The sequence below is a fragment of the Cynara cardunculus genome, assembly GCF_001531365.2.
Source record: "Cynara cardunculus var. scolymus isolate 2C chromosome LG 15, CcrdV1, whole genome shotgun sequence".
Taxonomy (NCBI): domain Eukaryota; kingdom Viridiplantae; phylum Streptophyta; class Magnoliopsida; order Asterales; family Asteraceae; genus Cynara; species Cynara cardunculus.
The window spans coordinates 3,291,378-3,319,146 of NC_037542.1; the positions used below are offsets into that span (position 1 = coordinate 3,291,378).

General features: G+C 36.9%; 1 protein-coding gene across 1 annotated transcript; it reads left to right on the forward strand.

Annotated features, from left to right (window-relative positions):
* The first annotated feature begins 1,200 nt into the window (after window positions 1–1,200).
* LOC112527545 (kinesin-like protein KIN-12E) lies at window positions 1,201–26,493 on the forward strand. Its single transcript, XM_025138247.1, has 30 exons — window positions 1,201–1,641; window positions 2,316–2,471; window positions 2,586–2,669; window positions 2,758–2,877; window positions 2,965–3,078; window positions 3,176–3,268; window positions 3,369–3,529; window positions 3,725–3,796; window positions 16,671–16,758; window positions 16,872–16,930; window positions 17,030–17,093; window positions 17,185–17,250; window positions 17,333–17,491; window positions 17,572–17,676; window positions 17,823–18,055; window positions 18,161–18,230; window positions 18,303–18,371; window positions 18,461–18,519; window positions 18,718–18,784; window positions 20,314–22,410; window positions 22,487–23,782; window positions 23,862–23,969; window positions 24,089–24,252; window positions 24,331–24,418; window positions 24,533–24,607; window positions 25,039–25,278; window positions 25,567–25,665; window positions 25,759–25,833; window positions 25,914–26,084; window positions 26,162–26,493. The coding sequence occupies exons 1-30, from the start codon at window positions 1,201–1,203 to the stop codon at window positions 26,378–26,380; spliced, it is 6,912 nt and encodes a 2,303-aa protein (XP_024994015.1). The 3' UTR covers window positions 26,381–26,493.
* The last annotated feature ends 1,276 nt before the right edge of the window (window positions 26,494–27,769 follow it).

The following is a 27,769-nucleotide window of genomic DNA, read 5'->3' on the forward strand; positions in this document are numbered from 1 at the left end:
TAGATGACATATTATTTTGATGACTTAATTAAAATAAAAATAAAAACCTATTTCAAGTTATTATTAGTGATTTTCATTTTTCATTTGCTATGATTTTAAAAAACATTTAATTTTTTTGACTTTTTCTTATTAAGTTGCATGCAAATTAAATATTCTAGAGTAAAATATTTCTTAAATAAATATGCTAAATTATTTTCAAGATATATATTTTGTTTGTAAAAAAGGTAACGCTTCTTATTTTATGTTGTTCAAAAAATATATATCTTTTAAAGTTCTATCTAAAATGTTAACGAAATGAATTGTGTTCTACAATTTTTTAATATTGTTATATTAATAAATAATTCAAAAAAATCTAATTAATTTAATTTATTTATACATTAAGTAAAAGCTTTTGAATAAATATAATATATTCTTTAAAAGATAATATTTTTTTTTTGGTAAAAAATGAACAATTCTTGTTTTCTTTTTTCGAAAAACAATATATTTATTAAATAACATGTAAAATATCTAAATATTAAATTTAAAAGTACATTGTTTAATAAGAACTAGTAGATGCTATAATAAAATAGTTTTAAAGGTACAATGTTGTAATAAGAAACTCACATCACTATAGTATATGTGGATAAACTACGTGGACAACGAGGTGACATAGAAACCTGCTATAATAAGTAAATTTAAATCAAAAGGTTAGTCAATGCTATAATGAGTAAAATTTTCAAAGTACAATATTCTAATAAAAAATAATTTAAAAATACATTACTGTAATAAAAAAAACTTAAAGTACAATGCTATAATAATTTTTTTTTATAAAAAGTAGTTTGATATTTTGGAAATTTTGCTTTATTATAAAATATTTTTATAGTGAGATTGGGTTGCCACCAATAGATTTCCGGATCTGCTCGGCATTTATGATGATAGGGGGTCTATTTTGCAATTAAAATACTTTAAAGGGCTAAAAGTGAAAAGTTTAAACCCAGCCACTGTTTAATTTGAAAACGGGCGGTTCTATTTTCTTTTATCATCGTCCCGCTTTCAGCTTTTTCATCTGGATTCTCTGTCAGGAAACTTTCTATATTTGCTGAGATTTCCTTTCATGGCGATTAATTATTCAATCATGGTCACCAGTGTGAATCCTCGTTACTAAATTCTCCAACCACATTAGTTTTGAAGCAAATCGAGGTTTTTTCTTCCTATTTGAAAATGGCGAAAGATGGTTCGAAGAACAGTCAAGCTGACGGAAACGAGAATCAGTTCGAGAAGACACTGACGAATCCAGTAGATATTCCTCTTTCAAGAACTCCGTTGATTGCCATACCAGATCCATCACAATTCTCCAAGGAATTTTTTCAAGAGGTTCTCATCCATAATGGATTTAGGGATAAATCTCTAGAAGCTGGTTCTACTTCTAATCGGAGGAAATATGATTCGGCGCATAGTACACCAGCTAGGAGGACCACTTATGCTGGTCAATTGGGGGCTTGTACCGGGCCAAGGGCTCTTCTAAGTACAGGAGAAAGGGCCGGGAGCAGTTCTAGGGTTTCGAGAAGGATTTCAAATGTAAGCTGTGAACCGCCGCCTACTGAAGTTCCGCATTTTGAGCTTGTCGAGGATCCTTCCTTTTGGAACGATCACAATGTTCAGGTCAATTACATTATACCTCTTATACCCTACTTGAAGTAAACTTTATCTAAAATATGTATGAAACCTTAGAAAAGCGGACACTATGATTCTACGACACCACATCCATGAAAGTTTTTTGTGATACAGATGCCCCTCTTGAATGACATGTAACGATTTTATAATGCATTCACTTGAGATGGTATATCTGCTTGGTATATAAGCTTCATAGTTTGAGAAAGAACTTGAGTTGCCAGATATTATATCCGCATTCTTGGTATAAAGGAGCGCTAATATTTGCGAACAAGTATTTTAGAACAGTAACTTACTTCCAGAAAGGAAATTTGACTTCAACTTGCTGGGAAAAATTTCCATTTGAGGGTAAACAATAAATGGCAAAACAACCACGCAGTTTCAATCATGTGATTTGTATTTCAACTCTCATATCACCAATTTTTCTCCTGAACACAAAATCCAAAAGGTTACTTAGAAAGAAATGTAGGGATAAACCTCTTCCTTGTCACATTGTTTTCAATCAATATGCATTTGATTATGTACTCTTAAAAGAGTTAGAATGGAATTGCAAGGGCTTCAGGATAAGAAAAGGAATTCTCAGAAATCACTTTGAAAGAGACTATTGCTTATGGTTTGATGGCTTTGCTGTGGATGGTTCCATGAGCTGAAAGTTTAATATACAGGTCTTAATACGGATGAGACCGTTAAGTAATATGGAGAAGATGGCCCAAGGATTTGGTAGGTGCTTGAAGCAGGAGAGTTTACAGACTTTAGTGTGGCTTGGCCACCCTGAAGTCAGATTTACATTCGATCACATTGTCTGTGAGATGATATCACAGGTACTATAATTTAGTTTTTGCTTGCATATATGACTTATTACAATTACCAAAGAAAAATAGTTATGTTTTCTTAATACAAATTGGTGGTGCTTTTGTGGTGATATTATATCTCAGGAAAAGCTCTTCAGGGTTGCTGGATTGCCCATGGTTGATAATTGCATGTCCGGCTATAATAGTTGCATGTTTGCTTATGGTCAGGTATGGCTTTAATAAACTTGCGCTGTTATATTGTTTTGATGTAGTATGAGGTTGGATTTGACTGATTCTTGTCTTTTCACGTGTTCAGACTGGTAGTGGCAAAACATACACAATGATGGGTGAGATAAGTCAACTGGATGGCAAGCTTGTCGATGACTGTGGGATAACACCACGTCTTTTTGAATATTTATTCATGAGGATTAAATTGGTGAGATAGATTGTACTATGTATGACTAGATTCTATAACACACTCAAATCTTTTTGATGCCTAATTGCACCGTGAGATTATTTGCAGGAGGAGGAGAACAGAAGGGATGAACGACTAGAATATAGTTGCAAATGTTCCTTTTTGGAGATATACAATGAGCAGATCACAGATCTCCTGGAGCCTTCATCCACTAATCTCCAAGTGAGTATAAGTTCATTTATTCATGCTAGTGCATTAAGGTCAGCTTCCCTTCCTCATTGTCTCTTTGGAGATTACACATGATTTCTTCGTTTTATAGCTCAGAGAAGATTTGAAGGAAGGAGTATATGTTGAAAATCTTACAGAATATAATGTCAAAACTGTCGATGAAGTCCTCAAGCTTTTGTTGCAGGTGTGTCAATATAGTGAAACTGCACATTTTGCTAACACTTTTCTATGATTAGTTCAACAGTTGTATGCCCGCCGGCTATTTAATCAGTCTACTTCTACAGGGTGCTGCAAATAGGAAAGTTGCTGGAACAGATATGAACAGTGAGAGCAGCAGATCACATAGTGTTTTCACATGTGTTGTTGAAAGTCGTTGGGAAAAGGATTCAACGACGCACCTTAGATTTGGAAGGTTAAATTTGGTAGATCTGGCTGGTTCTGAAAGGTAGTTTTCCGTCCCAAAAAGAACCTGGTGTTCTCTGGATAATAAATGTCATTCATGTACACATACAAATCCACATTCCTTTTAGTTATTTTTCAGTAGTAGCATACTCTAGAGACCTCTGTAAGTTAAACCATCTCATGCATTTGACTTCTATCTCATGGTTTTAACTCTCCAAATATTAAAATTGTCATTTAGGCAGAGAAGTTCTGGAGCAGGAGAACGTTTGAAGGAGGCATCCTATATAAACAAATCGCTATCAACTCTTGGGTAGGTGATCAAATTTGTCCTTTTAGCCAACACTCCACATCTACTGCTTTTGGTAATGAATGGCATCATTTTATGTACTTAATTAAACACTCAAGATCTTCTATATGGGTCCAATTTGTGGCATGCCTGCTGCAGCTAACATTGCTTGATATCTTTTGGCCGCTTGAAGGATCTTAGTCGAGTAAATGAACTGAATTTCTCCTCTAGGTGACATTGTGAATATCGGGAGTGTGTAAACTAGAGGGATACTAAAGCAAATTCTTGGCATAATCACCAAATTTCAGGATATTTTGAATTAAGACCTATAGGTCTGCACTTACAGGATGAAAATATTTCCTGGTGACAGAGATCACTCATTTAGATAGGACGTTAACCAAAGTTGTTAAAGGCTCAAGGTGCACTTTGGTGTAAAGGGGTCCCCGGGCCTGGCATAAGGCGCAGGTGTCAGGAATGTGAGGCACATCTTATAGGAAAGTGTATACACACACACAGTTACACACAATTCAAATATGTTGCAAGTACATGCCTCCAGTGCAGCAACCAACAGTACTTTGATAGAGGCAGAAGGGAGAAGGGTTTAAAGCGTGTCCCATGAGGAAGAAGTTTTAAGGTTTGGGTATTTATAGAGAAAGAGGCTTGAAGTTGTAAGAACCGGCCAATTGAGTATTTAATATATTTGGGTTTTACTTATTTCATCTATTTAATAACTCTAAGAGATAAGAAGATGAAAAACTTATTTAATATTAGGGTTTGAATAGGTATGTAATAACTATTTATAAGGCACGTGTAGGCCCAGAAGGCACCTCAGCCAAGGTGTAGGGCCTTAGTGAACCTCGTGAATACGCCTAGCCTCGACTTTAAAAAAGCCCAAGACCTTGAGCCTTATAAGTCTCACAGCCTAGGTGCGCCTCATGCACGCTTTTAATAACTATGACGTTTAACGTTGCTTAATATATCCTATTGTTGAAAGATTGTAAATCAAATCATAAAAGATTTGAGATGAATGGTATATCCCTTCCTCATTTATATTAGATTTTATTCTGTCAATTATGTAAATTATTTTGCTCTTGTACTATAAATGTGTACCTCGATGAAGCCCCTCCTTGCCATTACCAAGGTACGACAACCACTCTTCGCCGTTGCCGTCACTGCTTGGTCACCATCTCCAACATTCGTTGCCGTCTCAACTTCGTTTGTCCTCGTCACTGCAGCCGCTCTTATCGCTATCTGTACGTGTTGTCGACTATTCTTGGTTCTGTTGTGAGCTTGTGACATTCTCGTCCAGCTTTCGACGTTCTTGGTTATGCTGCCGAGAAATAAGCAACTGAGTTTGCATTTGTCTTTTTTTATAGACAATCAACCTTCGGCTTCTTAAAGAAAAGAAAAGAATCCTACTTGCTTTTGTTTCTTGAAAATGGCCACAAGTAAAGAAGCCCCCTCTCAAACAAATGGGGCTCTTGACCTTGAACATCATTTAAGTGGCTCTACAAATCACATACACAAGCCAGAACGCATAAACTACCCACAATGACATACTGTGAAAATCTTCATTTATGGTGGTGGCAAGCTCGACTCCATCATGGGCTACCTTTCTGACTCCTGCCCCTCCCATCATAGGTCTGAACTCTAAGGAATGACAAGCTGAGAGCTCTATTGCTCTTGCTTGGCTTATTAGCTCAATGGATCTCAGAATCAACCACATATATATGTTCTTCAAAACAGCCTAGGAAGTTTCAGATGCAGCTTGGTGTACGTACTCGTGTCTTGGTAATGCGTCTTAGATATTTGAATGAACACCGAATTCAAAGAAATAAAACAAGGTAATCGTATTGTCACCCGGTATTTCTCATACAAGACTTGTGGCAGGAACTCGACCTATATCTCAAAACCACACCTCTGTGCATTAGTTGTAATATAAAACAGAAAAAAAAAGAATTTTAAAAAAGAACGAGTCTTTGAGTTCATTACTGGGTCGGGCAACAACCTTGATGAATTGTGAGGACGTTTGGTCGGTCGTTTGCCGTTACCAGATACCAAGGTCTTTTTTGAAGTTTGTCGTGAAGAAGCGTGTCATTGGGTAATGCTTACCTTGGTTTCAAAAAAGCACGATGCAGTTCGAGGCGGTAAGGGTCCTGGAAGCCGATGTGTGATGCGCCCGATATTCAAAAAATACTTATAATTCTACATATCAATTTCTACCTTAAAAATACTTACCTATCAAAATACTTCATTTATAACATAAAGTAGTTCAAAAAGTGGCATTAGAATCTTAAAAAGTTCGTGAATCGGAATARCANAACACACAAACTACTACCATGAAGAACRCAAGTAAATGTCTAATAGTCCCCAATCCCTAAACTAAATGACCAAGTGACCAACTAATACTCCCCAAGATCAACATCATCAAACCCCAACAGGGGTTCATCTCCCTCATCATTATCAAACCCTCCAATATCTGCTTCCACGTCAACTTCATCATCTTCATCCTAAAGAGCATGTCCTTTTCCTCTAGCACTTCGTTCTTGATGGACCCGACCCATCATCATTTACTCTCCCTCTTGATACTCTAGTGAAATGAGGAGTCTCATACGCCCCGAAAGCTCTACCTACGTCATCCCACGTAAGATCATCATCAATAAACACCAAATCATCATCTTCATCATCATTGTCCATCCTCCCCAATGTCCCCACCAACCACTCATTACTTTCATCTATGTCTTCTAGAATGATAGGATCACCACTTCCCTCTTTTTTATATCGACGTTGTAAGGCACAATTGAATTTCACATAGACCATGTCTACAAAAAGCCTAACTAAAAACCTCTAAAGAATGAAAAAGGAGCCCAAACATGAAACATACATGATGCGCTGATGCACGCATCTTGTGATGCATAGGTGATGCGACCGCATCAGAGCATCATGGAATCGCTTCGCATTAGCCCCTCTGATGTGTTACCTCCGGTGCCTCGGAGCGCATCATGCATCAGAGCACATTTTTAAACCAAGATGCTTACTGCCTCAGAGATTCACAATTCCCAACCACTGTAGAGTTCTGCTCTTGCTTCTAGACTTGGTCCTTCGTCATATAGCAAGTCTAAACTTGATCCTCGACCAACCCGGAAAGGTGAAAGGCACTCGTATGAACATTGTCGACAATATGATCACTCTTCAACTACTTGCTAGGAACTTAACAGAAAACGACTAACCAGACTCCTTCGTGCTCGATGAAAGAAAGGATTATTTAACACATGTAAACTAACATTAGTGCCTTAACAACCACACCTTTCTATCATTAGATATGGAACAAATTAAGCATATGTGTACACTTCTAAATGCATCCTATAATTTCCACATTTACTTTTGAGTCTCACTGTGCCTCATGCTCAGTTGCACACTCTAGTAATTTATCCTCTACTCTCAAACTATGTTGTTAGAATGATCAAAATCTAATATAGTGGTTAGATCGTGATTTGATATAGTAGTTACTAGTGATGGTAGAGTGGTCCAAGAGGAGCGGTTTGTAGTAATGGCTCAATGGGTTATGGCATGTATGGCTTATTGGATAAGGCATCCATGACAGTTTGGGAGTGGCTTGTTCACTCAACTGTTGGCTTATTATGTTGGCTTATTTGCTCGGACCATGAGGGTGAGCTTAATCCCTTAAAGCCAACATTTTCCAAATTCTACCCCTCTTAAAACACTTCTCCCATCTTTCAAAATAACCCTTCCCTCTATGCTCCCACCAACGAGAATCACTTCCCCATTCCCACCAGAGATATGATAGTTTCCACCATGGATGACAGTTTGCCACTTCCCACCACTAGAACTTGATTTGCATATCATCAGGTGAACTATTCGATTAGTGGAAAATGGAGGAGAAATTGGTATGGTGATTTGAAAGAGGGTTGGCTGTAACCGACTATCCAATTCCAATCTTATGCTTTGTTTCTATTTTAATTTTATTTTATGTAAACGGATGGTGAATATGCTAAGCTAATATGTGGAATTGATACAATGAATATAATCCCTGATTTCTCGGGATTATTTTTCCTTTTGTAACAAATTTGGTAGATATTTGTATAGTTTGGTAAGTTTCCTTGTATGTTATTAAATCCCTTAAATTATGGGATTCTAGTTAGGTCTTTAAGCTGTATAAATATCCCTATTGTTTTTCAAAGAGAATAACAACATATTTTCTCTGAAATTACATGGTATCAGAGCTACAAAGGTATATGTTTTAACAACTTATTTGCTGTTAATAATCAGAACCAATAATCGAGGTTCAACATGCCGGAGTCTGAATCAAACTCCACCGTCACATCTACAAATCGATCAACACTAGTAGTTGACTACTCTCAATCACCGATGCAAATCATTGTGCATCGTTTGAATGGGAAAAACTATATGGAATGGTCACAATCTGTGAAACTCGCCATTGATGGTCGAGGTAAGTTGGGCTTCCTGACCGGTGAAACTTCAAAACCGGTCTCATCTGATCCAGGATACCAGAAATGATGTTCTGAGAATTTTTTAGTAACTACGTGGCTACTCAATTCAATGGACATGTCCATTGCTAAGCCACATATGTTCATGAAAACTGCCAAGAAAGTGTGGGACTCTACTTGAGCGACATATTCAGAATGGAGAATTCTTCCCAGATCTTTGAAATTAAAACACATTTGTGGCAAGCCAAACAAGATAACCGTGATGTTACCTCTTACTATAATGAGATGGCAACATTATGGCACGAATTGGATCAATGCCATGATGATGTGTGGGAGAGTTTTGCAGATTGTACTCGGCAGAAGAAGAAAGAGGAGAATGACCGTGTGTTCATGTTTCTGGCTGGTGTTCACCCAAGTCCCAATGAAGTTAAAGGAAGAATTCTTGGCCGAAAGCCTCTTCCATCCATCCAAGAAGTTTTTTCAAAAGTAAGACTTGAAGAAAGCTGAAGAAAAGTAATGACGAATGGGATCCAACCTATTGATGTCGGAGACAACCCTACTTGTCCGTGGCATAGAACAACGGGGTGATACAGAAAAGAAACCTTATTGTGACCATTGTAAGAGGTTTTGGCACACTCGAGGCAAGTGTTGGAAGCTTCATGGCAAGCCTATCGGCTGGAAGAGTAAGTCTGAAAGAACCCTACACACCACAGTTGAAACGACTCAAGACACTCAAATCCAACCAKGACAGTCTCAATTCACAAAGGATCAAATGGAGCAGCTCCTAAAATTACTTAAAACCAAACCTATGTCCTCTTTTGCTGACCCATCCTGTGCCTATGTGCAATCTGGTAAAAACACCCCTTCGTCTAACTATTCATCTACTCATATGTGCTTACAAAATACATCAACCTGGATCATTGATTCAGGGGCATCTGATCACATGACTTCTTGTTCGAATCTCTTCAATTCTTATAAGCCGTGTGCACGAAATAGAAAAGTGTGAATTGCTGGTGGCACTTTTTCTACAATAGCAGGAGTTGGTGATATAAAGATATCATCGGACTTCATTCTTTCTAATGTCCTACATGTTCCAAAACTCCCTTGTAATTTCATCTCGGTTCATAAACTCGCTGCTGACCTCAATTGTCGTGCTTTGTTCTTTCCTTCCATTTGCATTTTTCAGGACCTGGACTCGGGGAGGATGATTCGACGTGTTGATGAATGTAGTGGACTCTACATACTAGATGAGGGAATCCACTCTAATAAGAAGACTTCTTGCTTCTTCACCACATCTGATTTGAGTAATAATGAGATTTATTTATGGCACTTTAGGCTTGGACATCCAAGTTTCTTTTGTTTAAAACATTTGTTTCCTATGCCATTTGGTAATAAAAATCCCTCATCCTTTCAATGTGAGATTTGTGCCTTAACAAAACTACACAAAAGTACGTATCATCTACAACCATATAAACCATCCATGCGTTTTGCTTTGATACATAGTGACATAGGGGTCCTTCTAAGGTCACTACGTGTCATGGGAATAGATGGTTTATTACCTTCATAGATGATCATACAAGGGTTTGTTGGGTCTATTTGCATAAAAGAAAAATCAGAAGTTGAACATGTTTTCAAAAAAATCTATAACATGATTCTAACTCAGTTTGGCACTAAGATTCAAATTCTTAGAAGTGACGATGGTAAGGAATATTTTACTAAAACTCTAGGGAATTTTTTAGATGCTCAAGGCATAGTTCAACAAAGCTCATGCGTAGATACTCCACCACAAAATGGCATAGCCAAAAGAAAAAAACAGGCATGTGCTTGAAATCACCTGGGCTTTACTATTTTCAACTGAAATACCAAAATATTTATGGGGAGATGCTCTTCTGCATGCTACATATTTGATGAACCGAATGCCGTCTAAAGCTTTAAAGTTTCAAACACCCATATCTGTTTTAGAAAGTTCTTTTCTAAAGTCATGATTATTTTGTTCCATGCCTTTAAAAGTTTTTGGTTGTACTGTGTTTATTAAGAACACCAATATCAACCTTGAGAAATTAGACCACAAAGCCTTCAAATTTGTTTTTGTAGGAATCACACCACATATTTAAATGTTTTCATCCAAACACGGGAAAAATGTTTGTTACCATGGATGTTAAGTTGTTTGAATATATTCCTTTCTTTAAATCTCGTCTTCAGGTGGAGAATAAAAAAGAAGACTTAAATTTTCCGGATCTAGTATTTCCAACTACATTTGAGCCATCTGCATTTGACTCAAATCCCAAAGATTGTCCAATCTTTAAACACGAGGAAAATGTAGATGTTCCAATAGAACCACCACTAGATCGAGAAAGTGAACATAATATTCTTCCTGAAGAAACAGAAGTATCATTCGAACCTCCACAAGTTACTCAAGAGGATTGTAGTGAAAAAGAAAAAAAACAGTTCGGAAAAGTGTATAAGCGAAGATTTCTTCCAAACAAAGAGTTCAACACAATCTCAGCTTCTGATTCCGAACTGAGGAAGGAACCATCTCTTGGTAAGTCATGTGACCTGAATGTTCCAATAGCCTTGAGAAAAGAAAAACGTACATGTGTTAAATATCTTATGCCCAATTACATGTTTGGCTCAAAACTCTCACCAAAATACTCTGCTTTCACTTCAAATGTGTCCAAAGTTCAAATTCCTAACACTATACAGGAAGCCCTTAACAGTCCAGAGTGGCAAAAGGCTGTTCTAGAGGAATTGAGTGCTCTTGAGAAGAATCAGATGTGGCATGTTGAAGATCTTCCGAAAGTACATCCACAGTTGGTTATAAGTGGGTATTTACTCCAAAGTTTAATGCTGATGGAGCCGTTGAAAAATATAAAGCAAGGCTAGTAGCCAAAGGTTTCACATAAACCTATGGCATTGTTATACAAATTTTTTTGCTCCAGTTGCAAAGTTAAATACCATAAGGATTCTACTTTCAATAGCAACAAATCTTGATTGGCCAATTAGGCAATTTGATGTGAAAAATGCCTTCTTGAACGACAAACTAGAAGAAGAAGTTTATATGTTGCCACCACGTGGGTTTGAAAGTAACTTTGGCGCAAAAGTGTGCAAATTAGAGAAAGCTTTGTATGGGCTCAAGTAATCCCCAAGGGCATGGTTTGCACGTTTCACTCAAGTAGTTAAAAGTCACGGATACAAACAGGCTCAATTTGATCATACTCTATTCACTCGATTTTCCTCAAAAGGTAAAATTACAACCTTAATAGTTTATGTAGATGACATACTCGTCACAGGTAATGATCATGAGGAGATGGAAAGAATGAAGGATCGACTTGCTAAAGAGTTTGCAGTAAAGGACCTTGGAGAAATGAAATACTTTCTAGGTATGGAAGTTGCAAGGTCAAGTAAGGGGATTGTATTGTCACAAAGGAGATATGTTCTGGATCTTCTACAAGATACTGGAATGAGTGCATGCCGACCAATAGATACTCCAATTGACCCCAACAAAAGGTTGGATGGCATTACTAATTGGAAGCAGGTTAATATTCATCAATACCAACGGTTAGTTGGAAGGTTGATTTACTTATCACATACACGGCCTGACATTGCTTTTGCAGTTAGCATTGTGAGCCAATTTATGCATTGTTCTTATGAAGAACATGAAGAAGCTGTCCACAAAATTATTAGATATTTAAAGAGTCGTCCAGGCAAAGGACTACTCTATAAAAAAAAGACAACCAAACCATTGAAGCATTCATTGATGCAAGTTGGGCAGACCCAAACATGAGCAGAAGATCTACATCAGGATATTGTACTTATGTATGGGGAAATCTTGTCACGTGGAGAAGCAAGAAACAAAGTGTTGTATCGAGAAGCAGTGTAGAAACTGAATTCAGATCAATGGCAGATGGCATATGTGAAATAATCTGGATCAAAAGGGTCTTTGCTGACTTACGTTTAAAGGTTGAGCTACCTATGAAGTTGTTTTGTGATGATTAAGCAGCCATTAGCATCTCACAAAATCCAGTCCAACATGACAGGACAAAACACATTGAAGCGGACCGACATTTCATAAGGGAAAAGTTGGACAATGGGACTATCTGCATTGCATTCATCCCTTCCAAAGAGCAAACACCATATATATTAACCAAAGGACTATTTAGACCGGCATTCGATCGTCTTATAGACAAGTTGGGCATGTATGATATATATGCACCAACTTGAGCGGGAGTGTGGAATTGATACAATGAATATAATATGTGATTTCTTGGGATTATTTTTCCTTTTGTAACATATTTGGTAGATATTTCTATAGTTTGGTAAGTTTCCTTGTATGTTATCAAACCTTTAAATTATGGGATTCTAGTTAGGTCTCTAAGCTGTATAAATACCCCTATTGCTTTTCAATGAGTATAACAACATATTTTCTCTGAAATTACAAGTTTAGTATTGAGATTTTGATTGAATTGCTAATATTTGATCTTGCTTGAATTGTTGCAAACAAAAATTGGTTCAAACAAGAACAAAATTGATTTTAATTGAATTGCTATTATTTGATTTTAACTGACTTCTTGTAAACCACAATTGGTTCAAACAATAGCATGTGTTAAATGAAAAATACAAAAAACAAGCAGTAAGGGTAAAATTGTCATTTATATGATGCAAGCAATTTAGTCTTCATACCAAACTAACAATAGTTTAGCTTAATCCATACAAAGCTTAATGGAAAAACAAGAAGAAACCCGTTAACATATTATATGTATTCAACAAAAATATATATTTTTAACATCAAAACATCAACTTAAATAAGTCAAGCCATATGACCATATCTCATTGATGCATTTTGAACCCCAATCGGATGTAGTAGTAGTAGTAGTTGTAGTCATGTATGCTTTTGAACATTGACCGCCTTTCCATGCTTCTATTGTCATTGAAGTTCATGACTTTCAAAACTTTGTTACTAGTTACTGCCCTAGACTCAATTATCAAGAACACAAAATGCAAGAATTGCAAGAACACATGAACTAATGTAAACTTCAATCTTTTTCAACAACACTTTGGTTGATAGAAAATGCTTGGGTGGTTTATAAATTTAAAATGTCAAGGCTAAACAAAAAAAGAAACTAATTTAAAGCGATATGAAAATGATGAACCCACTATTAATTAAAACAATATGTAAGTTTAAACTATGTCCATTGTCTGCTGTCCAAGAAGCACCGGTTGAAGGCTAAAATGATAGACCAAAACCCATAAATTCTTGTACAAAAACAATTTTTCTGTACAAAAGTCTATAAATTGGCTAATGTGTGATGAACCCACTAGAAGAAGATAAGTTGATTACTCACAACTCCGTGAGAACATAACTAGAGAAATAAGAACTAAGAAATTAGTTGAATTCCGTGATTTGAATTGTAAGCTTTCTAACATGAACTATTGAAGAAAACGAAAAGTCATCGATACGCTTAGACGATCTCGAGGTTTGGAGCGAGTTAGAGTGCACAATAGTGAAGAATCGGAAAATGGACCATGATTTCTGAGAAGAGAATCGCCTGTCATTGGTCTTACTCGCTCTAGCAGCAAACCTAGGTTAGGCATTATATAGCCTAGATGTAAAAATGCATTCTAAGACTGCGTTTGGTACATGGGAGATAGGATGGACAAAATTCACTGTCCCACGTTGGCCTATATGAGTCAACCTCCATGATTTGAAGAAACTTCTGAGGCTAACTTGTTTGCTAACTCATCAAGTCACTTTATGCCCTCAAACAATCTCATCACGTTTGTTCAATAGATTTCTAAAGGTAGTCAAGGGTCTTCGATATATACAAAGCCAAACTACCATACTCTGTTCATTAATCACTCAGGAAAAGGAAAAGTGACAATCTTGATTGTGTACGTTGATGACGTCATTCCACCGAAAATAATCTTGGGGAAATAAGTCTGATCAAAGAGATGATGGCAAAGGAAATTTGAGGTCAAAAGATATTGGGTTGCTAAGATACTTTAGGGTATTGAATTTGCTAGAAGCAAAATGGGGTATCTTTGTATCTTAAAGGAAACTAGAAGCAAAAATGGGTATCTTTGTATCTAAAAGAAACTAGCAAAAAGAAGTATCTTTGTATTTTAGCAGAAAGGTTCAATCCTCACCAAAGGTGAGGAGGGTCTGTGAGTTTATTTGTTGCATTTGTTGTATATAAATATTATATACTTAAGAAAAGCCCAATTGAATTCAGGGATGTTACAAAAATGTTCAATGGAGATCCAGTCGACAAAGTGAGATATCGGTAATTAGTAGGGAAACGTATCTATCTTTAGACCTGGCATTGCTTTTAAGGTGAGTCTAGTAAGTCAATATATTCTCAATCCCTCTCAAGGTATCTGATCTGTGTATAGGATCTTGAGTTTGAGTCTATTCTATGATTATAACTTCATTTCATACCAGACCAAACCGGAATAGGGTTATGTACATTCTCATTGTGAGAAGGGGTCATTTGAGCGTATCTAAATAGATACTATGTTCACATATTACCTAAAGCATGTTAGAAAGCTGGTTTAGTCAGGACAAATATCGAGATTGTTTAGAGCTTGCTTCCCATAAGCAATATTTCGACCCTAATATGGGGTCTGGGGATCACTTGATTCGCTCGAGGACAATCTCAATTAAAGTCGAGAACGAATGCACCTATAAAAAGGCGTAGTAATGGAGCAATTATTGGGCGGTTACAAAATGGTATCTGCACTAAAAGTTCACAAGGTGAAATACCTTTTGAATCCAAGTATGACCATTTGAGTTTTTGCCCTTCAGAAGTGAAGCTTTCTGAACTTTGCCTTCTGAACAAAGTAAAGAAGGTGAATTGCATTCTGAACTTTTCAGACTTCGAAATTTCAGAAAGCATGTAGCTTTCTGAACCAAGCAAAATTTTTGAACATGTCTTCTGAAGTGTCTAGATTTTAGTCATTTCAGAAAGCGTATTTCTGAACTAGACTCAAACTTAGCTTTTTCAAAAATACCCACCCTTAGAAATTTTAGAAAGCACAAAGCTTATGAACATTTCTTCTTAGTGACAATTAGTGATTACCGTTTTTGACCACCGCTAGGGGAGCCGCGCTTCGTACCCTGCAAGGTGGCACGACCCCTTGACCCCGTCATATTGTGACATCCAGTGACTCGAGGTTCTAACTAGCTTATAGAAGTGCGCACTTCCGCACCTCCCAACCAGTATTATAGTTTAAATATCAACCCCTTCTATTCTCTTGTGAATACAATTACACAAAATGATCATATGATTCACTAAATTACCAACAAAGCAATCTCCAGGAAGACGGTTATTTCTCAAGAGAACAAATAAGCAGAAGCTTGAGGTATTTACAGATGCTGACTAGGCTGTATCAATTGATGACGGAAGATCCACATATGGGTATTGTACTTTAGCATGTGTGAACTTTGTGACATGGTGAAACTAGAATCAAAATGTTGTTGCAAGAAGCAGTGCAGAAGCTTACTACAAACCCATAAAGCTTGCTACAAAGCCATGGCCCATGGAGTGTGAAAATTTGAATAAAACGTTTTCTGGGAGAAATTAAAGATTAAATACAAAGTCCGCTATCAACTTTACTATGACAACCAATCCACCGTCAAGATAACTCACAACCCCATACATTATGACTGAACGAAGCATGTAGAAATGGACTGCCACTTTATTAACGAGAATATTGATGGAGGAGTTATCAATATTGACTTTTTTACCAGTAACCAACAATTAGCTGACATTCACAGTGTCTTACAAAGGGATTATCTGAACGAGTATTTGATTTTATTTTATGCAAGCTTGGACTCATCAACATCTATAGTCAAGCTTGAGGGGGAATGTTGACGGATTGGAAATCAAATCATAAAAAATTTGATGGAGATTCGGTAGTATATACTTTTCCTTTATAGATCAGAGTTTATTCTGTCATTTTTGTAAATTATTTTGTTCTTGTATCATCTCTCTTTCTCTTTCTTCAATAAAATATAAGAAACAGTTGTCTTCAATAAAATATAGTACTCCAGAATCGCAGCTTTAGGCTATATCCAGTAACAGGCTGGAGTCAGCTGTTCACTAGGTTAGTACATAAATTTTATAATTCAACCTAGCTTCAGTAATTGATAGTTCGAGCACATGACCAGTCCCGTGTCTGTTGCCTTGTTTTTGTTGCATGCATCTGGATCCTTCTCTTTCTGCTTATCAACTATTTCTTGAATTGCTTTGGAGGAGCTCTTCCTTGACAAAAATATTTAACTTGCATCATACATGCATATATTAATTTGAAATAATGCATGATCTACTGACAGAGGCATGGCTTTCACACGTTGAACATATAAATGGAGGCATAAAATGTATGCTCATGTGTTTGGGACAAGCTTCTAAACATTGCTTTTGTGGTTGTAGTCTGGTAATAATGTCTCTGGTGGATGTTGCACATGGGAAACATAGACATGTACCTTACAGGGACTCAAGACTTACATTTCTCCTTCAGGTCAGCAGCTTAAAGTGTGAATGCACATTGTCATACCATAATCCTATATGATATTCTCTTTGGTAGGTCTCTCACATGTACAATTACACTACTTTCTTTCTATCTGGATGCAGGATTCACTTGGTGGAAACTCAAAAACGACAATTATAGCAAATGTCAGCCCCTCAATGTGGTCAGTATTCGGTTCGTATATTTTTGTGTGAATTTTGCACTAATTTCTGTTTTTGCGTTTTGTCTGTGTATATTGTAATTATAACATATTTATATGCAGTGCTGCAAATGAGACATTAAGTACCTTGAAATTTGCTCAGCGTGCCAAGCTTATTCAGAATGATGTATGAACACTGAAGTCTTATATATCTTCCAATCTAAATCCTCAATACACAATACACAATACTGTTGCCTGAATTTCTTCTATTTCCTTAGGCAAAAGTAAATGAAGACGCATCAGGCGATGTGACAGCACTGCAGCAACAAATTCAAATGTTAAAGGTATATAACAAAAAGCAGACCCAAATTTGTCATCTTTGGATATTTAAGGCATTTGACATGAGGTATATTATTCATATGACAGGAACAAATGTCCTTATTGATTAAGCATCAAAAAATTTCAAAACCTCTTCAAGTTGGACCAACTTTCCAGCCTAGTTTAGGTAGATTTTTTGAAAGAGAAGACCTTTCAGGGGAAAATATATCCGATGCAAGTAATGTCCTAAATGACCAGAAAAGGAAGGTAACTGTCAGCAGTAACTAAAAGATGTTATACTTTTGAGCACAATGCTCTATGTAGTCATGTGCTAATTTTTGTGACAGATAAAGAACTTCGGAGCTACTTTACTTAATGAGTCCAGTGGAGAAAAGTTGGCAGAGACAGGTTTTAGGGCCATACAGTCTCCATCCAAACAGAAAAACCGACTTGTATGTTATGATGCTTTTGATTATTGCATTTTATTTTACTGTCTCTTATTAGTAATATTAATTATAATTGTGTCATTATTCTCCATGATGTTATTGCTGATGTTGACAATGGAGACAAATGGATTTATGGTCTGATCCTACTGCAGGCTCTTCCAACAGAAGATGTTCAGTGTACTAAAATGTTGCTAAGATTTCGCGAGGAAAAAATAAAACGTTTGGAATTGCTTGCAAATGGAATAATCTCTAGCGACAGTTATCTCATGGATGAAAATAATGCTTTAATGGGAGAAATTCAACAGCTGCAAGCTAGGAGTGATAGAAATCCTGAAGTTACAAGGTTTGCATCATCGAATTTGGTCTTCTTAAGAAGCTTTCCTAAGCCCTATATCCTAAAAAGATTTCATTGTACTGCTCATAAATCAGCTCTAATACCTCAAAGTTTTCTATTTGCACCATTCTAAACACCACTTCCGATTGCTGCCAGCTTCCAAAATTGCTACGAACGCGGTGAGCGTGAAGCATTGCTAACTGAAGTCTTAGCATTACATGATCAGGTGCACTATGATTTCTTAAATTATTTACGGCTGAGAAAAAACTCTTGACACATTTTTTCTTGCTATGCAAAGCTTCTAAAAACACTTGAGGTTGAAGAAAGCTATGTAGAGCAAAATTTTCCAACTCAAAGAGAATATGAGGTTTGTGGTGCATCATCTGATTGTTAAGGTTAGTTTTGGCCTCTTGGGACATCTGCTCTAGACTAAATGCCAAGGTTCCCTTGATGCAGGATGGCAAATCTGCAATGGAGTTAGAGGAGTACAAGTGCGCCAACTCTAAACTGATTAGGTGCGTTTGAAAGAAGTTAACTTATAGCCTTCTCTAACATCTCCACATGTAATTGCACTTTCATCCAGTTTATGGCGGCAATTTCAATTTGTGGTTATTTACTAACTTCCAGTTTCAGGTTCTGTTGATTCAGAATTTAGTGAATACACCATGATTTGTGACTTGTGGTTAAGCTTCAAATATATTCTATGTTTGCAGGAAGGTTGATGACTTGAAAAGCGAACTGCTCAAATACATGACCTACAGCCAAACAGCAGTATATCCTGTAAGCCTAATAATATTTACTTTCATTTGAAGTGGGGTTTTGTTGAGATGAATTTTGTGGATCCTACTTCCCTTCAAGAAGCTGAAAGATCTAAAACTCTGAACGTTTCTTGATATTCCAGTTTTAGCACATACTTGTTTTTAAGTTCACAGTTATAACATCAAAGTTCATTTTTATGTCTGAAATTTCTTATATTGCTGCTTTTTTGTTGAATCATCTTAATTTAGTGGCCTTTTGGTTAGTAACATTTCTGAGATCAAGTTGCTGTGGGATTGCCAAGAGCCAGAGTCCCAAGAATCCATGAACGTGTTCAAGTTGCATGTTCCGTCCCTCTCAACAAGCTTCTCATTTCGTACTAGTTGGGTATGCTAACATGAGAGCCGTTAGAAATTATGTTAACCCAGCCTGACACTTAGAAAGTTCAATAGCATCTCTCCATGCTCAGCCATTTAGGTCAAGCCCTGCAACATATATTCATCATTTAAATCTCCATGCGCTATGCCATTAGAAATTCTTGTTGGACATCCCAAGAGGAATATCTTCTGTAATTGAAGTAGGGTGACGGTTTCTCAACACCTACACATGCATAAGTGGTTGTACACATCCACTTTACCATTACACCAATTTTATGTGCATGTTTTCTCTTGGTGGCTCATCATTCAGATCTATAAAGCATAGCAGGTCTAGTTTCTTCCTGTAAAACTTTCCATATGAATGTCAGTGGGATTATTTTGTCACACTAGTCTCTAAAAGCATGTCAAAGCTTCATCCACCCTTTTTTCTAGTATCTCATCAATGTCCTTATGCTTCTGTTATATCTGTCCTAGATATCCGTAGACATCCCTTAAAATACCATTTCTTCAACCCCCGAAGGACTTCACTTTGCTTTTATAGCACTCACATGCTAACCATTAATAAGTGGGTGGATTGTGGTAGGACATGTTTTGTAGGAGACCAACGACGGCACCAGTGAGGAGGGTAGAAAGCATGACAGTTAAGGGGGAGCAAGTCGAGGAGGGTGTGGGATGAATGGCTGTGCATGAACATGGCGACCTTAGACCTTTTCAAGAACATGACCTCTGATAGGAGTTCTTGGAGACGAAGAGTAGGGTAGCAGACTAGGTGTAGGGACCGGTATTATCTTAAACGGGTTGAGAGAGTTGGTGAGGGTAGGGTGGGGAAGGTTAGAGGGCTGGCAGATAGGGTAGGAAGGGCTGTGTGCTTTTACTTCCTTTTCTATCTTTAACGTATGTCATTTTTCTCAATCAATTCCTTTTATTTTCTTTTCAATTTACTAGTTTTCATTCTCCTTCCAATTTTAGCTCACATGCTTGCATAGTTTCATGGAAACCGTTTTATCCTTTGGGATGGAGGACAGGTCTGCATACCCCCCCTCCCCCCCAACTCTTACTTTTGAGTGGGATATACCGAGTTGGTTTGGTTTATGCTAACCGCTAATATTGTGGATGGACTTTTCCTCAATTCAAATTATCTATAGCTTCAATAAATACGTTGTACTTCTTTTGTAGGTAACCAGGTTGAGCATAGATTTAGGAAATGAGATGGAAGTCTCTGATCAAGTGAATGATGGAGCTCTACTTGATAACATGGGTCTCATAAGGACCAACAGGTCACCCTCTACCAACATCGTAGAAGAGCTAATGGATGCGAGAACCTTGTTGGATGCCATGAAATCTCAGCAGGTTAGATTGGTTGAAGAGCTACAATACGTGCGCCAAGAGAATGATAGGCTGGTGGAAACCTTAAGCAACAGCAACAAAGCACAAACACCTCCCATGCTTGATCATGAAAGCCACATTTCAGAAAGTGGCTGGTTCCTAAACCAAAATCTGCCATCAGTTAATGGTGACAGCATAGATGGCATGATGGATTTACAAGCCAGGTTGGACAAGATGACTAAAGAGCTCGAGGATGTAGGATTACCTAATGATCTTGACGATCACATATCACATTCATCTTTTAAGGACCAAGTTGATTTAGTTCATGAGGAAGTTGAGAACGAAGCAACCAATGCAATTCTTCATTTACAGGAAGAATTGGCTTCTCTACAAGTGAAATATCACAGAAGATTATGTTCCATGTCTGAAGAAAATAAGAAGCTAAGAAGAATTATAGCAGCCAAGGAGGATGAGGTGTATAAGTTGCACAGTGACTGGGAGAGGGCAAGTTTAGAGCTGACAAGCTTTCTGTTGGATGGTTCTAAATCTCTTAAAGATGTCTCTGGGCAAATAGAAAGTATTGCTCATTCATTTCCGAGCTATAATGTTTGGGTTGGTGAACATGCAAAGAAGGCTGCAACAGTTTGTCTTGAGAAGGAACAAACAATTCTACAACTGGAAAAGAACCTGGTGGATGCTCAAAGTACAATAGTACAAATGCAGGAGAAATTGAGTTCATTGAGGAGTGCAACAATAGCTTTGACTGAAATTCAGTATACAGAACATGATGCAAGAATCAAAGAGGCTTATCCATTAAGTTCAAAGTTGGATGATAAGACCAATATGATAGATTTTCAAGACAACGAATTCATGTCCAAGGAGTATCAGATCTGTGAAGTAGTAGACAATGCTAAGCCAACTTTGTTGGAGGCGAAAGGGCTGTCTGACCAAAATAAGATTTTCCAAACTGACAATTTTCAGACAGATTTGATCAGATCAAACTTTGGTACATCTACAATAGAAAGCAAACATGACTCTGAGATTAACATTTATGCAAATAGTTCAAAGTTGATGGATATCGAAGATCAGGTTGAAGTGGCAAGGCAAGGACTTGAGGAGACTAAAATTGCTTTAAATATGTCTTCAATTGATGCAGAAATGTGTCTATCGACTTTTCAGGCCGAGGTTTACAATGCTTTTTCTCTATACAAGGATTTGGCAAATGATTTCATGAAAGGAATTTGTGAGATGAGGAAAGACTTGGTAGAGTTCAAAGAAACAAACAAAATGGCTGAAGTACCGAGAGTTGAAACTTCATTAGAGGAAGCCTGTACACATCAAATGCAAGAAAATCAGTTGTTAATTCTGCATCAGATAATAGCTGAACTTGTTTCAATTAATAACAGACTTGATAACATGAAGGCTTATTTAAGCTCTATCCATGATCAAGTCATATCTGAAGACTTGGAAGGATGTGAGACTGATACTTCTACTTCGAGCTATATTCTTTCTGATGATGAAGATGTGCAGGAAAACATATTAGTTGAGGACTGCTGTGAAGTATCTTTGGGAGTAACTGAAGCCATTGTGTCTGAAAGAGGCTCAAAATACTCTTTTAATCAAGAATCAGAGAAGCAAGACAGAGACGTGATAAGTTTGAGTGCTGGCAGTGTGGCACATTTGTTTTTGAAAAAGCAATTCATCATGGCCTATGAAGCTTTCATCAAATTAGATGTTCAATTGGCTGCAGTCTTCAAGGACAAAGAATATGGATATCACTCTAAAGCAGGCATAGGATTCATGCAATCACTTGGGTGTATAAAGCTTGATGAGAAAGATACTTCTAAAGATGTACTTAATGAGCTTCAAAACCCAGAGACGAGCACTCGTCAGCCTTGTGATTTGGAGATGCAGGAAGATGCAGCATGCTGCTTTACTGCAAGGAAGGTAACATTGTACACTTTTGATTGTTTAACATTACAGGTGAAATCATCAATTTTCTTCTTTTCTTTGGCATTTGCAGTTTGTTGCTGAAGAAAAAGCTTGTAAAGCGAGTAGCTTCTTTAGCAAGTTTGAGGAGACATGTGCAACCGTGGATGAGGCTGATAATATGTTGAATGCGCTATTGAAAGCAAATGAAGAAGCAAAAATGTTAACTGGTAGATGGAAACAAGCCGCAGAGGAGGCAATGGTGGAGAAGGCAAGCTTAATTGAAGAAATAAAACAACTCAAATTTGACTTGCGTTTGAGAGACGAAGAGCATGCAGTTCTGGAGGAGGAGAGCCGTTGCAGTTTGGTGGAGCTTGCAAATTCGGTGTCCATGCTTGAAGGTTCTTTTGGGCACCTTCAAAGGGAGGCTGAGGATTTGTGCCACTTAATATATGCTGATGCCTTGGCAATGGTCCAAGACATCCACCACAGTATGTGCAAATCAAGATCTTCATTGCAAGATATCTGTGCTGAAACTATGGAAAGAAGTTTTGAATGTCTTGTCATACAACAATGCCATATTGGAGAATATATCAACAAATTCCAACTTGGGGTGAACTGGCCATCCAGACTTCAAGAAGAAATTATGGAACACGTTGAAACTCTTCAGTTTGGACAAAACCATTTGATCAGTAATGCTGTGGATGGTGGTGAAGAGGAGAATTATAGTGCACTGGCAGCAAGAAACGAAACAGGAGAGTTAGGTGCAAGCTCTGATGACCTGATCGACGAAAACTTAAAACTAAAGAAAGAATTGGAACGGAGAAATACTTTGTTAAATGGTTTACTTTTCGATTTTAGCTTGTTACAGGAATCAGCCTCTACAAGAAAAGACATAAAAGATAAAGCTGAAAAGTTATCCACAGCCTTGAGCCAAGTACAGCATGAACTAAAGATGAAAACGAATCAGCTTGATAGCATGCTGGATGGATATGAAAAACTTGAATGCTGTTTAGCTGATACTGAAACAGCTCTTTCTGCCTCAAAATCTTGTCTACGACATGCCGAAGAAACTGTGGATGCACTGTCATACCAAAATGCTGAATTGAGAAGTCTTTTAGAGGATCTATACCTTAAAAAGTCGGAAACCGAAAAGCAACTCGAAGAACAAAAGGAAATTGTCATATCTTTAGAAAAAGAAATTCATTGTACAACTTCTTCAGCACAAGAACAGTTCCTCTTTTCTCTAGAAGGCATTACTGATGATTTGAAGAGGGTTTCCAGTGAGAGAGACCAGTTATGTGAGCTAGTTAGTTCTTTGCAAGGTAGGCTTGAGATGGCCTATGCCATTGCTGATGAAAATGAAGCTGTTGCTGTAGAGGCACGTCAGGTAACAGCCATGAAAAATTCTTCAGGTAATCAGTTTTTGTGAAATCTTGTGTTTGCTTATGTCTGTTTCCAATTTCCAGGAGTCAGAGACAAACAAAATTTATGCTGAACAAAAGGAAGAGGAGGTTAAGATTTTAGAACATTCTGTTGAGGAGCTTGACTGTACCATAAATGTACTGGAGAAAAGGGTTAGTTTCTGCGAATGTAATATGAAACATTCAGGAATTTGTTAGGCTTTTTTTTGCCTTTCTGTCCTCTTCCTCCACCCTTCCCCTCCTACACTAGAACTTACTTGTATCTCTCTCAGGTGAACGAAATGGAAGAGGAGCTAGAGAGACATCACAGGATAAGAGATTCACTAGAACTGGAACTCCAGTCACTGAATCAAAGACTATCGACTGTTGAAAACTTTAGAGACAGCAGGGATTCTGATAACAATAGTGTTGATCAATCTGTGGATCAAATTTCAAGGTCCGAACAATCATAACTTTATCTGAAATCTCAAAGCTCCTGCTGTATTTATTTGGCTAACGGTTATTTGCATCTCAGGAAACTGCATAACAGGTGCCGGGAACTTCAGGAGGTACATGTGCGAATAAAAGATCTTGAAGATGAAAGAGCAGAACAAGCTAACGAGGTGAAACCTAGACTAGAACATTAAAGCTTAATCTGACAACCAATCAACCATAACATTTTCACTTGCATTATTCAATTCTGATCTCATCTAAGAGTTGTATGAATTGTCTTGCAGATCAAGCAATGTAAAGAGTACATATCAGAACTTGTAATCCATGCAGAAGCTCAAGCTTTCCAGTATCAGCAGAAGGTACGAAAAGTAACTGAATTTCTCGTAGCACTTATCTAAGAGCCTCAGGTATCAAAAGAACAGGTGGTCTATCTCTATATATAGAATTTCACAGATTAACTGCTCACTGGGTCCACCATATTCTGTGAGGTCACATACCTTAGGTGAACCAAACAGCATGATAAGTACATACAGGTCCAGGCAGCCATAAGATTTTGAAGATTAAAATCTGAACTGTTAGGTCAATTCCAAATTCACTAGAATAGGGTGAAATGAACCACTTGCTCATTAAGAGGGGAAGAGAAAAGGGATTATAGGAAAGTAAATCTTTCTTGTGATCAATATGGTGTTTTGCAGCTTTCGCTGCTGCCCCGTATTTTCAACTTCAGCTCTCTGTAAGACACTTGTACTTTTTCCATATACATAGTAGCTAATCCAATTTGTTATAACAGTACAAGTCGTTGGAAGCAATGGTTAGTGTGATGAAGACAGATTCATCAAAGTCCGTGTCTGAAGCACCATCATCAGACAAGACAGAAAAGAGCTTGGTGAGAGCAAGGGGTTCTAGCTCACCATTCAGATGTATAGGGAATGTACTCCAGCAGATGAATACAGAGAAAGATCAGGAACTATCATTGGCCAAGCTTCGACTAGAAGAGCAAGAAGCATTAGCATCAAGTCGGCAGAAAGAGGTTACTATGATTAGATATTTTCTCTTCTGAAAAACGTTAAAGAACTCACACACACACACACACTTGCATATCTGTCAGTGAAGTAGAATCTCACTTTCAAGTTCAACTCTTTCAGCAATTTACAGAGTAGGACCAGAAACTTATCTGTCTTATTATCATTATTTTGGGTGAATTTTTACTGTTTATGATAATTTAGAAGTCAAATGAGAAAAACACTAGCATGTCTAGTTTGGACCAAATGCTTAACATCATTGTATTGCAATCTAATGATGCAACTTATGTTTACAGATATGTATGCTAAGGACTAAATTGGCGGCAGCAGAGAGTATGACACATGACGTAATCCGTGATCTACTTGGCGTGAAGTTGGATATGACTAAATATGCAGTAAGTTTTGAGTTGCACCTAAACACTATTCATTTGAAAGCTTAGTTACTTAATCATGATGACCAAAGCAATATGTGTATTGGTGCAATATAGAACTTGATAAACCAGAAGCAGCTTCAAAGATTTATCGAGGATGCTGCTCAGCAAGCACTGGAGTTCACATCAATGGTGAGTCAAGAGTCACCATGTTGCTGGAAATTGAATATATATAATATACATATATATTGAACATATAACAATTGGATCAGGAGCAAGAGATCCGCAAACTGAAGCGAGAAATGAATGATTTATATGAAGAAAGAGACAGGTGCATTTCGGAAATACATTGTAAAGAAGCAGATATGCTTGCTATTAAGATGAGTATGGGGCAACTGAAAGGGCGGGAGCAGTTGGTGACGGCACAGAACGAAATGCTCAAGGTATCGCTATTAGTTAGTTTTTAGTTTTTAGTTTAGATGATGATGAATAAAACTTGTTTTTATGTTTGGTTTTGCAGGGTGAGAAAACCAATTTACAGAGAAGGGTTGCAGAATTAGATGAGATGATGAAGAAGGTTCTTGGATCATCAAATCCTAATAGTAGTAGTAGTAGTAGTCAGCAGCAACAGCAACAGCAGGAGTTGATGAGAGGTGAGTTTGGTAAGAGGCTGGCTAACTCACAGAAGTTGCTTCTACGTGTAAACAATGAACTTGCTCAATATCGTAATCATAGATGAGACTGTCTTTGCAGTTGTTTTTTTGTTGTCAATATCCATGTTTTACCACACTTTATTCTTTCTTCTGCTGCAAATTTAGTGGTTTTTTGAATGAATTTTGGTAATATTGTGTGTGTGTGAGAGATTAAAGAAGTCCAAGATTGTTCATGCCATGGTGCTTATTTGTCTAACTAATATAAGTTTGCTTATCAAAGGTATTATCGGTTATATTATTCAGTTTTATGTTGTAGTATTAAAAGAAAGCCTTTTTTTTTTCGATATTTTTTATAGTCCGTAGTACCTACCCTTAGGAGGAAGGCTACTGACGGTAGCAAATCTCAGAATACGAATAAGATCAGGAAGCAAAGCAAGCGAGAGCAAGCACTCCTCGGGTGAGGAGTACGAACGGAGTGTCTTTGTGTTCTTGTTCTTGAGCATGAGCGGAGTCTACCAATATAAAGTTTCACTTATTTATGCTATGAGTCTATTAAGACTAACGCATTATCATCTCTTAATCTCAACATAGTTGGTTTAGATGGTCGCTTGTCTTACTGGACTATAAATAGGTGGTTTATTTCTTAAATGAACTTTTCATCATTTCACAATTTCTTATTCTCATTTTAAAAGGAATCAATTTATAATTCGAACACTTTTTTCCCACAAATTATAGGCGTTTGGTCGATAAATTTGGTTGCTCGAAAGTTGCGTCTTCAATCAAGTGCCAATATATTTAAAGTTGATAAAAAAAACAAAATGAAATAAATTGACAATAATATTTATATAGACGATGATTTGAAGCAAATTTTAACATTCTTTTAAGAGCATCCATTATTTAATGGATATTTTTATATTTTTATTGTCGTATCACTTCTATCTCATCAAAGTAAGAACTAATAGGAAAATTTACAATGATAGTTTTTACAAAACGTTTTAATAGGTATTTTTTCAATATTAATAATTATACATTCATAAATAAATATCAAATAATAAAATTAAAATAAATAAAAAAACTTGCAAATTATCCCTCTACACCGTCTTCAATGTTGTTTGAGATTGCTTATAAAAACAACTTGTTGACTTATTCGGGTGTGACACCGATAATAAACACTTTTGAGAGTTTGGATAAACAACTTATACCGGTATCAAACCGGTAATAAGAAGTTTTTAAAGAAGTTAAACCCTTCTGACTTATAATAAGTTTTATATCGGTACCAAACCGGTAAAAAAAAGTCCTGACTTGTAACATAAGTTTTTTCAAATATGTTGTAGAAAAAGTTGATAAAAGAATTTTGTACAAGAACTGTACATTGGAGATGGCCTTAATACCACCATTAAACTTTAAAAATGGTAATAGCTTAATTAAAATCCAATAACCAAAATGAATATGGTGTGTTGCATAATTAGAGATTA